This window comes from Scleropages formosus, chromosome 10 (genome assembly GCF_900964775.1).
Source record: "Scleropages formosus chromosome 10, fSclFor1.1, whole genome shotgun sequence".
Classification (NCBI taxonomy): Eukaryota; Metazoa; Chordata; class Actinopteri; order Osteoglossiformes; family Osteoglossidae; genus Scleropages; species Scleropages formosus.
The window spans coordinates 13056889-13071268 of NC_041815.1; the positions used below are offsets into that span (position 1 = coordinate 13056889).

General features: G+C 44.7%; 1 protein-coding gene across 1 annotated transcript; it reads left to right on the forward strand.

The window, feature by feature from the left end:
- Positions 1-8409: 8409 nt before the first annotated feature.
- On the forward strand, positions 8410-10163 carry LOC114911685 (olfactory receptor 52K1-like; the record flags this gene model as incomplete). The annotated part of the gene is made up of 2 exons (XM_029255836.1): positions 8410-8417; positions 9205-10163. A coding segment is annotated over exon 2 (927 nt), but the record flags the coding sequence as incomplete, so codon positions are not given.
- Between the last annotated feature and the right edge of the window lie 4217 nt (positions 10164-14380).

The following is a 14380-nucleotide window of genomic DNA, read 5'->3' on the forward strand; positions in this document are numbered from 1 at the left end:
GGGTTCAAGTCCTGCTTGGGGTGCCTTGCGACGGACTGGCGTCCCATCCTGGGTGTGTCCCCTCCCTCTCCGGCCTTACGCCCTGTGTTGCCAGGTAGGCTCCAGTTCCCCACGACCCCGTATGGGACAAGCGGTTCAGAAAGTGTGTGTGTGCGTGCCTTTATGTGTACGGATAATTAAAACTTCAAAAGTGCAATATAATGCAGACAATTTTAAAGTGAGAGCAAGTAGTAAAGATTTTCAGGTTTTTCCAAGCTCCCATTACTCTTTTGAAGACGGCAACTGTCATGACCACACCCGCACTTCAACCAGTAGTACCTGGCTCTGATTAAGCACCTGGCACCTTCAATCAGAGCAATCAGCTACAAAAGACACTTCTCAGCCTCTTCCCAGTTGTGGAATCTCTTTGAGACTACTGTCCTCTCTGTGCTCATAGCACTCACCATGGTCCATGTCCTGTTCCCCTTCGTCCTCGACTCCCGTTCTTCGTTCCTTGGCTCCTGACCATTCACCTTGTTTCTCGACTTGATCCACGGCTCTTCGCTTTCACCCTAATCACCAATCAACCGACCATTCACCTGTCCTTGATAATAAGAACAAGTCTCTCCACTTGGCCTTAAATGAACGATCCTGCAGTTGGGTCCTGCCTTCCCCATGTCCTTTGCTGTGCAGGACAGTAGCAACATCAAAATCACTGTTGTTAAAATCAGCATTAAATGTGTCTTGTACCAAATGTCTCACATTATACAGCTATTTTTACATACACGACAACTTGTATTTGGCATTGCAAACAGAGGAGGCTGAACCCCAGTGCAGTGCCAAAATTCCACCAGCATGTTGATTTCGCAGTCCATGGCACAAACACCTTAGAGCTTGTTTACACAAACAGTCACGGTGCTTACAAGGCTTTTTGAACACACAGACTGGAAGATGTTCAGAAAGGGTACTACATACCATAATATCACGGACTTGAGGAATACACAGAATCAGTGACTGGCTACATCAGCAAGTGCAAAAATGATGTGACTTCCTTGAAGACAATCGCCACACGTGCAAACCAGAAACTGCGGGTGACTGTTGAGGTGCGGTTGCTGTTGAAAACCCGAGACGCTGCCGTCAGGTCCGGCGACAAGGCAGCCTACTGCAAGGCTAGGGCCAATCCGTCTCGGGCTGTCAAAGAAGCGAAGCGCAACTACGCAGGAAAAATCTCCTGTCACTTCCTAAATTCCAAGGACACAAAGCGCATGTAGCAAGGCATTCAGGCCATGACAGACTACAAAGTTACATCACTTGTCTGTGATGGTGACGGCTCGCTCCCAGCCGTGTTGAGTGTTTTCTACACACGGTTTGAAGCTCAGAACAACATGCCAGCAGGTGAGACCACCCCAACTCCCACCAACCAGGTACTTTGTCTGTCTGCAGTAGACATCAGGAAGACTCTGTCCAGAGTTAACTCACGGAAAACTGCAGGTCCTGACAACATAACTGGCCAGGTACTCAGGGAATGTGCTGTTTAGCTTGCAGATGTCTTCACGGACATCTTCAACATTTCCCTGACCCAAGCAGTTGTCACTGTGTGGTTCAAGACGACCACCGTCATCCCTGTGCCGAAGAAATCATCTGTGTCCAGCCTGAATGACTAACAGCCGGTTGCACTCATACCTATCACCATGAAATGTTTTGAGCAGCTTGTCATGAAACACATAACGTGTGGTCTTCCCACCACACTGGACCCATTTCAGTATGCCTACCATCCCAACCGTTCAACGGAGGACGCCGTACCTGCTACTATCCACCTTTTTCTGACCTATCTGGACAAAAAGGACAACTATGTAAGGATGCTGTTCATAGACTTCAGTTCAGCATTCAACACAATCATCCAGTCCATCAGGATCGGCATCTCCACCTCCAGCACCGCCACACTGAACACCGGCACTCCCCAGGGCTGTGTACTCAGTCCACTGCTGTTTACCCTGCTGACTCATGACTGTGCTGTGCAGTAAAGTTCAAATCATATCATCAAGTTTGCTGATGACACTATAGTTGTGGGCCTCATAAGCAACAATGATGAGTCAGCATACAGAGAGGAGGTGAATCAGTTCTCAGAATGGTGTAGAGACAGCAATCTATCTCTTAATGTGGATAAGACTAAAGATGATTGTCAACTTCAGGAAAACCCGAGTAGACCTCTCACCACTGCACATCAACGGACCAACTCACATGATGGCGCCGCGGATGGCCGCCTCGGTGTGGAGCTCCACAGTTGTTTTACTGTTTTTGTTAGTTTGCCCTGTCTTTAGTTATACTCCGATAATCAGTTTTACCAGGGAAGAACTGCTGAACATTCGGCAGTACACACCACCCGACATTTTACTGGTTTTCGACTATTCTGACGTTTTGCTGGACATTGTAGTCGGAAGTGCAGCTGCGCTACTCAAGCGCTCCAAGCGTGGAAAGCGAGCCGGCGCGCTTGTCAAGCTCCGAAAGCGCGGCTTTAGAACAGCGCTGCCTAGTATTCATCTGGCGAACCTCCGCTCCTTACCCAACAAAATGGACGAACTTTTCCTCCTGTCCCAAAGAAACAAGGACTTTTTCAACTCTGCTGCTCTGTGCTTCACGGAAACCTGGCTGAATGAAGCCATCCCGGACAGCGCGCTACATCTGCCGGGCTTCCAGCTGTTCAGAGCGGATCGCGACGCGGAATCAGCGGGGAAATCACGTGGCGGTGGGACATGCTTCTACATCAACGAAAGGTGGTGTACAGATGTAACAGCGTTGAAGAAGATGTGCTGTCCCGACCTAGAAGCGCTCTTCATCAACTGCAAGCCTTTTTACTCGCCGCGGGAGTTTTCCTCGTTCATCCTCGTAAGTGTTTACATTCCACCGCAAGCGTGTGTGAACGCAGCGCTGCAACAGCTGGGTGACCAGATCACTGACACAGAGCAACAACACCCGGACTCTGTTATAATCATTCTCGCGGACTTTAATAAAGCAAATCTCTCCCGTGAACTGCCAAAATACAGACAGCATATTACATGTCCCACCAGAGACAGTAATATTTTGGACCACTGCTACACCACAGTAAAGGATGCATATCACTCTGTTCCACGGGCAGCTTTGGGGCTCTCTGATCACTGCCTGGTTCATCTTATACCGACCTACAGGCAGAAACTGAAATCAGCTAAACCTGTAATAAGGACTGTTAAAAGATGGACTGGGGAAGCTGAGCAGGACTTACAAGCCTGCTTCGAGTGCACTGATTGGAATGTTTTTGAGGCTGCTGCTAGCGATCTAGATGAGCTCACAGACTCTGTAACATCATATGTCAGTTTCTGTGAGGATATGTGCATCCCTACCAGGACTCGTTTAACATACAACAATGACAAACCGTGGTTCACTGCAAAACTCAGACAGCTTCGTCAGGCCAAAGAAGACGCCTACAAGAACGGGGACAGAGTCTTGTATAAACAGGCCAAAAATACACTGGCAAAAGAGATCAGAGTGGCTAAGAGAAACTACTCTGAAAAGCTGAAGAAACAGTTTTCAGCCAACGATCCTGCGTCGGTGTGGAAAGGCATGAAAGACATCACAAATTACAAGACACCACCCCCCGGCACCGTGTCAACTCAACAACTAGCCGACGATTTGAATGAGTTTTATTGCAGGTTTGATAAACCCTGTCTCACACCCCACACCCATTCAGACCCTCTCTCCACGAATCAATTAACACCTCCAGTAACCCCCACCTTCCCCTCTCCTGCACCTTTGATCTGCGAAGAGGAGGTGCGTCGGGTCTTCGTCAAACAGAAGACAAGGAAAGCACCAGGCCCAGACGGCGTCTCACCGGCCTGCCTAATAACCTGTGCTGACCAGCTGGCCCCTATCTTCACAAAGATCTTCAACAGATCACTGGAGATGTGTGAAGTTCCTTCCTGCTTCAAACGCTCCACCATCATCCCCATCCCAAAGAAACCCAAAATCACAGGACTTAATGACTACAGACCTGTCGCCCTAACGTCTGTGGTCATGAAGTCACTTGAAAAACTGGTGTTGGACTACCTGAAAGACATCACTGGACCCTTGCTGGACCCCCTGCAGTTTGCTTACCGAGCAAACAGGTCTGTGGATGATGCAGTCAACATGGGACTGCACTACATTCTACAACATCTGGACAAACCAGGGACTTATGCGAGAATCCTGTTCGTGGACTTCAGCTCAGCCTTCAACACCATCATCCCACACCTCCTCCTGTCCAAATTAACCCAACTCTCTGTGCCCACCTCCATCTGTCAGTGGATCACCAACTTTCTGACAGACAGGCAGGAGATACTGAGGCTGGGAAGATTCTCATCCAATACTCGCACAACCAGTACTGGATGTGTGCTCTCCCCACTGCTCTTCTCCCTGTACACCAACGACTGCACCGCAAAAGACCCCTCTGTCAAACTCCTGAAGTTTGCAGACGACACCACACTCATCGGCCTCATCCGGGATGGCGACGAGTCTGCTTACAGACAGGAGGTCCAAGAGCTGGCTGTCTGGTGCAGTCATAACAACCTGGAGCTGAACACGCTCAAAACAGTGGAGATGATCGTAGACTTCAGGAGAAACACCTCAGCATTATCCCCACTCACCATCATGAACAGCACTGTGGCAACAGTGGAGTCATTCAGGTTCCTGGGCACCACCATCTCACAGGACCTGAAGTGGGAGCTCCACATAGACTCCATTGTGAAGAAGGCCCAGCAGAGGTTGTACTTCCTTCGTCAGCTGAGGAAGTTCAACCTGCCACAGGAGCTACTGCTGCAATTCTACTCTGCAGTCATTGAGTCCGTCCTCTGCACCTCTATAACTGTCTGGTTCGGCTCAGCTACGAAGTCAGACATCAGAAGACTGCAGCGGATAGTTCAGACTGCTGGAAGAATCATCGGCACATCCCCCCCAGCTCTCCAAGAACTGCACTCGTCCAGAGTCAGTAAAAGGGCGAGCAAAATCATTCTAGACCCCTCACATCCAGGCCACTTCCTCTTCGAACCCTTGCCATCTGGCCGGCGCTACAGAGCACTGTGCACCAGGACAGCCAGGCATAAGAAAAGTTTCTTTCCTCAGGCCATCTACCTCATGAACACCTAAATCTCTCCCCTAGAGAGTAAACCGTGCAATACATAATGCTATTTATATTTATAACACGTGCTGCATAGACGGTCTAAGCCATTTTAGATTAGCTCAGACCAACCTCAGGGAAGGTGTTGCAGTGGTTTTTGAGGTTTGCAAACTTTTACCGCTGTTTTATTTGGGGTTTCAGCTCAATTGTGGCCCCACCCACCTTCTGCTTTGTGGAAAGAGAATCCGGTCCGCATGGTCCCCAGAAGCCCTCGATGCCTTCCGGGAGTTAAAGACCTCCTTCACAACAGCTCTGGTGCTCTAGCACTCTGACCCAACTCTACCCTTCATAGTGGAAGTAGACATCTTGGTTAATGGGATGGCGGTGGTCCTCTTCTAGCAACAGGGAACCCCACGGAAGCTTCACTCATGTGCTTGTTTTTTGCAAAAGCTGTCACACGCCGAATGCAATTATGACATCAGGAACCAGGAACTGTTAGCCATTAAGCTGGTCCTGGAGGAGTGGCGGCACTGACCGAAGGGGGCCACTCACCCGTTCTTGATCCTAAAAGATCACTGCAATTTTCAATTCTTGCGGATGGCCTGCAGGCTAAACCCCAGACAGGCACGATGGGCACTGTTCTTCAAGAGGTTTAGGTTCACGGTGTCCTATTGACCTGGTTTCAGTGATATTCAGGCTGACACCCTCTCCTGAATTCATGACAGGGATCTGGTAACTGCTGCACCAGAACCCATCTTGCCAGAATCTTGCTTCATTACTCCCGTGCAGTGGCAATTCCTACTGGAACTTCCAGTTGCTCAGGACAAGGAGCCAGGACCCAAGGAATCCCTAGCAGGACTGGACTATGTCCCGGCGAGAATGTGGTCTCAGACGAATGAACAATCCTGCACCTGGGTCCACTCTCCAATGCGCCGATGTGCCAGCGTCACACACACATATTCTCAGTCGGATACAGGTCAGGAGTGCAGGCAAGCCAGTCTAGTATCCCTGCTCTCTGCTTATGCAGCCATGTACTTGTAATCCAGGCAGAATGCGGTTTGGCGATGTCCTGCTGGAAAATGCAGGGATGTACCTGGAAAAGGCAACGTCTGGATGCCCATGTATGCTTTTACAAATTTACACTTATTTATTTAGCAGGTGGGGGTGCGGTGGCGCAGTGGGTTGGACTGCAGTCCTACTCTCCGGTGGGTCTGGGGTTCGAGTCCCGCTTGGGGTGCCTTGTGACGGACTGGCGTCCCGTCCTGGGTGCATCCCCTTCCCCCTCCGGCCTTACGCCCTGTGTTGCCGGGTAGGCTCCGGTTCCCCGTGACCCTGTAAGGGACAAGCGGTTCTGAAAATGTGTGTGTGTGTGTGTGTGTGTGTATTTAGCAGGTGCTTTTCTAAAAAAAAAAGAGACTTCTAGTGAACTCCATGTAATGTTATCAGCCCAAACACCTCATTCACCAAGGTGACTTACACTGCTAGGTACACTACTTACAATGGATCACTCATTGATACATCAGTGGAACATACTTTCTTTGTGTCACTCACACATTATGGGGGAGCCTGAAGAGCATGTCTTTGGACTATGGGAGGAAACTCACGCAGACAAGAGGAGAACATGCAAACTCCACACAGACTGAGCAGAGATTGAACCCATGCCCGTTCGCACCACCCAGGCACTGTGAGACAGCAGCACTACTCACTATGCCACCCAATTTCTAATGATTCTATATTAATGGTGCTCTCACAGATGTATAAGTTACCTATGCCATGGGCACTGACACACCCCGATACCATGACAGACACTGACTTTTGGACCTGATACTGATAACAGCTTGGATGGTCCTTTTCTTCTTTTGTCCGGAGATCACGACGGCTGTTTTTTTCCAGAAACTATTTAAAAAGTTGGCTCTTCACACAACAAAACACGAATTCCCTCTGCTACTATTCATCTCAGATGAGACCGAGCCCAGATAAGTTGGTGGCACTTCTAGGCAGTGTTGATGTATGGCTTCTGCCTTGCATGGTCAAGCCTTAACTTGCATCTGTGGTTGCAGCAATGAACTGTGTTGACTGACAAAGGTTTAAAGAAGTATTCCTGAGGCCATGCCATGATCTATTACATATGCATGACCGTTTTTTTAAGACAGTGACACCTAAGGGATTGGAAATCAGGAGCATTCAGAAAGAGTTTTGAGCCTTGCCCTTTGTGCACCAAGATTTGATTGGATTCCTTGAATCTTTTCATTATGTTGTGCACTGTAGAGGATGAAATGCCCAAAATACTATCAATTTGTCTTTGGGGAATATTGGAGAAAATTTGGGGAATACTGACACATCTGTTGGCAAACTGATGACCCTTGACCTACCCTTGCTCTTCAAGGACCAAGCCATTTTTGTAGTCTCCTTATTTACAGTAACATGATTGCCTCATCCATTTAACATCACCTTGTTAATTAATTGTGTCACATCATTATTAGTCCTGAACAACTCATGTACCATTTTTTTTGGAATTTGTTGCAGGCATCAATTTCAGAATAAACATATATGTTAAAAAACAATGCAGCTGATTAAGTACTACATGAAATACCTTGTCTTTATACTGTTTTTGTCTGTATACAGGTCAAAGTAAATTTTTATATATATATATATATATATAGTAGGGGGGCGCGGTGGCGCAGTGGGTTGGACCACAGCCCTGCTCTCCGGTGGGTCTGGGGTTCGAGTTCCGCTTGGGGTGCCTTGCGACGGACTGGCGTCCCATCCTGGGTGTGTCCCCTCCCTCTCCAGCCTTGCACCCTGTGTTACCGGGTAGGCTCCGGTTCCCTGTGACCCCGTATGGGACAAGCGGTTCAGAAAATGTGTGTGTGTGTGTGTGTGTATCTATATGTATATCTATACATATATATATATATATATGAATAATGCAAAATTATTTTTTTTATTTAAAAAAATGTTAGCATTTTTCCATAGGTTCCCAGTTTTTTTGGAATGGGAGTTGTATATTCTTAGTTAAATGTATGTCAGATGAAGAAATACAGCTTAAAAAGTCACCATAAACACAAGTACATGTTCTTCTTTCTCACTCAAGATATCACCCAGTACATAGAGCTCCCAGGTTCAAGCCAGTTCTTGAGAGCTGAACTCTTGTTTACTCTTGTCTTTAATCAGAGAGCCAGCACTCTACCAAGGGAATACAGAACTGTAGATTTAAGCAGCAGGAGGTCGGACTTCTTGATGTACCTGATTGTTTGGAGCGCTTTGGCTTTGAATTGCGAGACACACAGCTTTCAACGGTGGAACCTGGAATGTAGAAGAGTTCTGCTATTTTCTATTTCTCTCTGTACGAAATAGAAGATGCTTAATGTTCTTAATATGATTTTTTTTTTTTAGGAAAATATATAGAAATTGTAAGATAATATATTAAAAATCCTTGGTTGTTTTTTTCCAAATGATTAATATTACATATTAATAAATATTTTAAAATGCATCATTATATCTTAGATCAATATATTTTTCAGTTTTTATAGTGTTTAATATGTCTGTATCACGTATATTGATGTTAGGGTACATGACACTCAAAAGCAGTGTAGAAAATTCTGTTGAATGCATGGACTGGGTGGCATGGTAGCACAGCAAGTAGTGCTGCTGACTCACGTTGCCTGGGTGGTGCAAGAGAACAGGAGTTTGACCCCTGCTCAGTCTGTGGGTAGCTTGCATGTTCCCCCCTGTCTGCATGGGTTTCTTCCCACAGACCAAGGACATGCTCTTCATGTTCCACCATAGTGTATGTGAGTGATGCAGAGAGAGTGTTTTCCATTGATGTATGAATGAGTGACCTGTTGTAAGTAGTGTATCTAGCAGTGTTAAGTCACCTTGGTGAATAAGGTGTATGGCCTGATAATACTACATAGAGTTCTTTGGAAGTCACTTTGTAGAGAATTGTCTGCTAAATAAATGTAAAAGTAGCAAAAACTTGAACATGCACAGCTGTTTGTGCTTTATGATTTATATTTTGAAATAATGCTTTTTTGAATACATTAAATAAAGTAACTGCTAGATACTAATTGAAACATTTACTTTCTCCCTTTATCTAGGTGTTTTTGAAAGTGCCACACTGTGCAGCAAGATGTCGGAATATGCAGCAAGAAATATCTCTCACACGGACTTCATATTAAATGGCTTCTCTGGATCCAGAGAGTGGAAACAACTTCTCTTCATCCCATTTTTCCTCTTGTTTGTAATGTCAATCACTGCAAACTCCATGATTATATTTATAATCTTATCTCACAGGGCTCTGCATTCTCCAATGTACATGCTAATTTGTGTGATGGCTTTTGTCGATCTGGTTATACCAATATTCTGTGTTCCAAATATGCTTCTTAATCTCCTGTTTAACTGGAACCATATATCTCTGATTGGTTGCCTGGTTCAGATGTTCTGCATTCACTTTTTTGGGTCAGTGCAGACTACTATCTTGCTGTGGATGGCCCTGGATCGTTTCTACGCCATCTGCACTCCACTCCATTACAATGAACACATGAGATTCTCTGCATTCCTGAAATTTGTAATTATACCTATGCTCAGAAATGCAGTTTTCATTTCAGCAATAGTTGGCCTAGCTCGATCTTTGTCATACTGCCAGTCCAACGAGATTAAGCACTACTTCTGTGAACACATGGCACTGGTCACCCTGGCATGTGGTCCCATATATGTTAACAATGTTGTAGGACTGTGTACTATGTTCTTCATCCCAGCAGCTGATGTCCTTTTTATTGTGTTTTCCTATGTTAGAATATTTGTCTCTCTTTTTAAGTCAGGCAAATCTAGCCAAAAAGCACTCAGTACATGCATCACTCATATTGTTGTCATGTTCATGAATGTAATTTTGGCCCTAACATCATTTCTTTCCTACAGAATAAAAAATGAGATGTCATCAAACAGTCATATGGTGATCAGTGCAATGTATTTGCTGATGCCTGCCTGTTTAAATCCAATAATTTATGGTATCAGGACAAAAGAAATAAGACAGCAAGTAATAAAAGTAATGAAGTGTGGAAAAAGGTTCACACAGCACTGAAGTAAGACAGTTTATTTAAAAAATATTGCCTTGCAAACATGTGTCTTAACTGTGTATTTTTTTTTAAATATCTTTTTAAGATGCACATGTTTGGTTGGCTTATTAAATACTGTTAACTTGGAGTTTTCACAAAGATAATCTTAAAATCATTTAAGTATATTTTTTTGCAGAAGTCAATGGGTCAAAACCATAAACCAAGCTGTGATACATTCTGAGAGAAATATTTTGCCATTTTTGTTATATATTTGGTGACTTAATGATGGTGATTTTTTTTCATTAAAAAAGATGCCATGCAGTGATGATCATGTCTGTCACCAGCATGTGTAGGGAGATGAGTTAACCATCCTTTTTCCTCCGTCTGCTCGTAGCTTCAGTTTCTAGCTTTCATACAAGGTTGTCGAGGGGAAGGCTGATGGAGTTGTTTAATAGTCTTATTAATATGTACTTGCAGCTGAATGCAACAGTTGCTGGTTTGAAGCTCACCTCCAGCTGCAGCACTCTTGAGCAAGGTACTTAGCCTAAATTGCTCTAGTAAAGTTACCCTGTTGTAAAAATGGGTAGATAGTTGTAGGCTGCTTTGGAGAAAAGTGTAGCCTAAATGAATAAATGTAAATGTAGTTATGCTGGAGGGGGGTGCGGTGGCGCAGTGGGTTGGACCACAGTCCTGCTCTCCGGTGGGTCTGGGGTTCGAGTCCCGCTTGGAGTGCCTTGTGACGGACTGGCGTCCCGTCCTGGGTGTGTCCCCTCCCCCTCCAGCCTTGCGCCCTGAGTTGCCGGGTTAGGCTCCGGTTCCCCGTGACCCCGTATGGGACAAGCGGTTCTGAAAATGTGTGTGTGTGTGTGTAGTTATGCTGTATTTTAAGATGAGATACTGATTAACGCACATCTCAGTTGTGCTCAGGCAGGAAAATCCACATCCTGGATAGTTTCCCGGTGCTGAAGAAAGCACTCTGTTATAAAATTTGTTATTGATGAAAATGTATAAACGTATATGCATGCTGCATTATTGTCATGCCCCCATTGGCCAGCTCATCTGCGACACCTGCTGCCAATGAAGGGAACAAGAGATTAAAGGCTTCCCCAGAAGACCTTCAATGTGGAACCTCTGCAAAGAGCATCTGCTGTGCTTCCCCATCAATTGTGCGCCATGGTTCCTTGTGTCTGGTTTCTCCGGACCTTTTGCCTGTTTCCTCCGTCAACGATTCTTGTTTTTTCCCTTTGGACTCTGTTTGCTGATCACTTGACCCTCGCCTGTTTTTTTGACCACTCTTTTCTTGCCCAATTAATAAAAACTCAAGAAAACGAGCTCTGCTCTTGAGTCCTCCGCTCTATTCCACCCGGCCACAATGACAATCATAAGATCAGTATATTTTTGAATCTGAATGGCATTTTTTTGGATCATGGGAGGGTGTACAAACCCAGAGAAAACATGTTAAGCACTCACAGGCAGAACTTGGATTCTCTCATCCTGGAATCAAGATGCAACAGCTCTGCTATAAAACTGCAACAGGAAGTTCCTAGGTAACACTCACCACAGACAACTTCCTGTTTATTAAGTAAAGTACTCTTGAAGGGATACACTTTATCAGGCTATGCTGAAAACAAGAGTGTTAGTCTATACATGTTCTAGTGCTTCTCATTGTTTTGGAAAGCTGACTCTCTAAGGTCCTTTCGGGGTGTGTGTCCAGGTTAAATCTTGATCCTCAGTCTCAGAAGATCACTTGCAATTGCTGAAGTCTACCAGTGCCACAAGTAACTGTACAAGCTAACAGCCTTAAATATACCACACACACACCATCTGAAACCACTTGTCCCATACAGGGTCATGGGGAGCCGGAGCTTAACTCAGCGACACAGGGCATAAGGCTGGAGGGGGAGGGAACACACCCAGGACAGGACGCCAGTGCGTCACAAGGCCCCCCAAGCGGGACTCAAACCCCAGACCCACCGGAAAGCAGGACCTGATCCAACCTGCTGCACCACCGCATCCCCCTTTAAATACACCATTACAGTGCAAAATTAACAATGAAATTGTCCAGGTTCCTGCAAAAATCAGTATATACTCAGACATCATGGAAAGGAGCAATTTTTGGGTACATTGCTTAGGAACACTTGCTGTTTCATTCATTCGTGTCAGACATGTTTGAACAAAGGAGGACAGGCAGGTTGAATTGGAAGTTAAGATAATTAGAAAACAAAGTCCTACTATTATTCCTCACCTCTAACTCCAAATTACTTGTCAAGTTTAAAGGACTCTTTGCAGTCACACAGTGAGTAAGGGATGTAGAGTATGAGGTCAATTAGAACGACAGGTAATGTGTAAGAGTTGGGTCATCTCAGTTTGTTAAAATAGTAGTATGAGTAAATTCACACATTCCTTGCAATGCTTAACCTGGACAAAGTCAAACTTGGACCACTGGCACCAAACGTCACAGAATCTATCCCAGTCTTTTTTGATATCAGGCTGTATACAGCACATCAAGAGGACACAAGTTACCAGCAGAGATTCCTGATGTATTCTGTTCCCTCCCAAGACAAACCCATTTCAGTAAAACACCACATGTAACTCAAACCATGGATAGCGGTTTGTGGTCACCTCTATTGCCTTCACATCAACCAATAAAAAGTGGTGAAAGATAAATTGATAAAATGAGGAAGATGGGAGTCACAGAGGAATCGTGAAGTATGTGGAGTAGCCCTTTAGCACCTTTGCCTAAACCTGATGCCTTGGTTCCCCTTCTATGTTGATTACACAGAGACAAATGCAGCTCCAAAGTTCTGTCTTGTCAGGCCTTCCTGCAACTGTCATCAAACCTCTACAGCTGATACAGAACGCTGCTCCCCGAGTTGTGTTTGACTTGCCAAAACATTCCCATGTATCTCCTCTACTCGTTTCTCTGCACTGGTTTCCCATTGCTGCCCAGTCCAAAGACCCTGGCTCTGGCCTACAGATTCATCAGTAGAACGGCTCACTGCTATTTACAAGACTTGATCAACCGCTACACCCCAGTCAGATCACTTCGCTTGTTTGTTTCTACCCGCTTGGTGGTCCCACGCATGAAAGGCAAAGCATGGAGGTCCTCGGTTCTGGCTCTGTTGTGATGAAACGACCTCCCCCCTCACTCAGAACTGCTGAAACTCTGTCCACATTTAAAAAGGGTCTTAAACATCGCCTCTTCCAGACTCACATTTCCCATGATTTCTTAAGCTTATTTTAGGTGTAAATGTTCATTCACTATAACTTTATGATCATGCCCAGATAAACCTTTACACAGCCGCTACTCTTGTATGGTATGTAAATGTCTGTGTATCTCAAAAAAAAAAAAGTTCTGGGAGGGTGATCAGAAATCATTTATTCTGAGTTTTCTGTAGCTACTCACATGATGAACATTGGTGTATATAGTGGAAAGAAACAAAAACTTTACTTTAGAATTACATGTCTGCAACTATGTCTCTCTTTCTCCTTGTAATGCACAAATTGTATTTTTCTGAGGTACATCACTTTGGAGGATAGCGACTGCTGAATAAACAAATGTAAATCTAAATAATAAAAATAGCATTATAACAAGAAAAGGATTGGAAATTATTCATTTATTCATTTATCCATTCGTTCATTCAGTCCAGTTCTGATTGAATCAGTATCTCTAGTAATTCAGTTAAAGTGTGTTTAATTTGTTTTTAGTGTACTACTAGATAGCACAGGATACAAAATCTGTACTAATATTGTTCTCATACTTACACACTTATGAAACGTGTTTTGTATAGATATTCTTATAAAATAAAATTTTCTGAATTGCTGTCACACAATCAAGGATATGCTGTATAACCAAAAATTATCTAACTGAAGTTCTCTAGTTTCACTAATTAGGCACTGGCTACAGAATGGTGTGCTTTCCAAATCAGACTGTGGTCCAGCAGTTTTACCCTTAGGAATACTTTTGTGCAGCAGTATGAAAATTATTATGGTTGCTGTTGACATTGGAACTGAGTTCAAAAAGGTTTGGAGAACTCTCTCCTGCGAGACACTGTTAACAACTGACACCCCACACCACAGGGATTGTGCTTTGATTTCTTTGAACAAAAGTTTGGAAAACTAAACTGGACTGTCTGAGGTTTTCTTTAGTTTTTGTGAAAGTAGCATTAGACCCTGTATGAAGCTGAAACAGATTACATCCCAGAATTTCATAATTAAC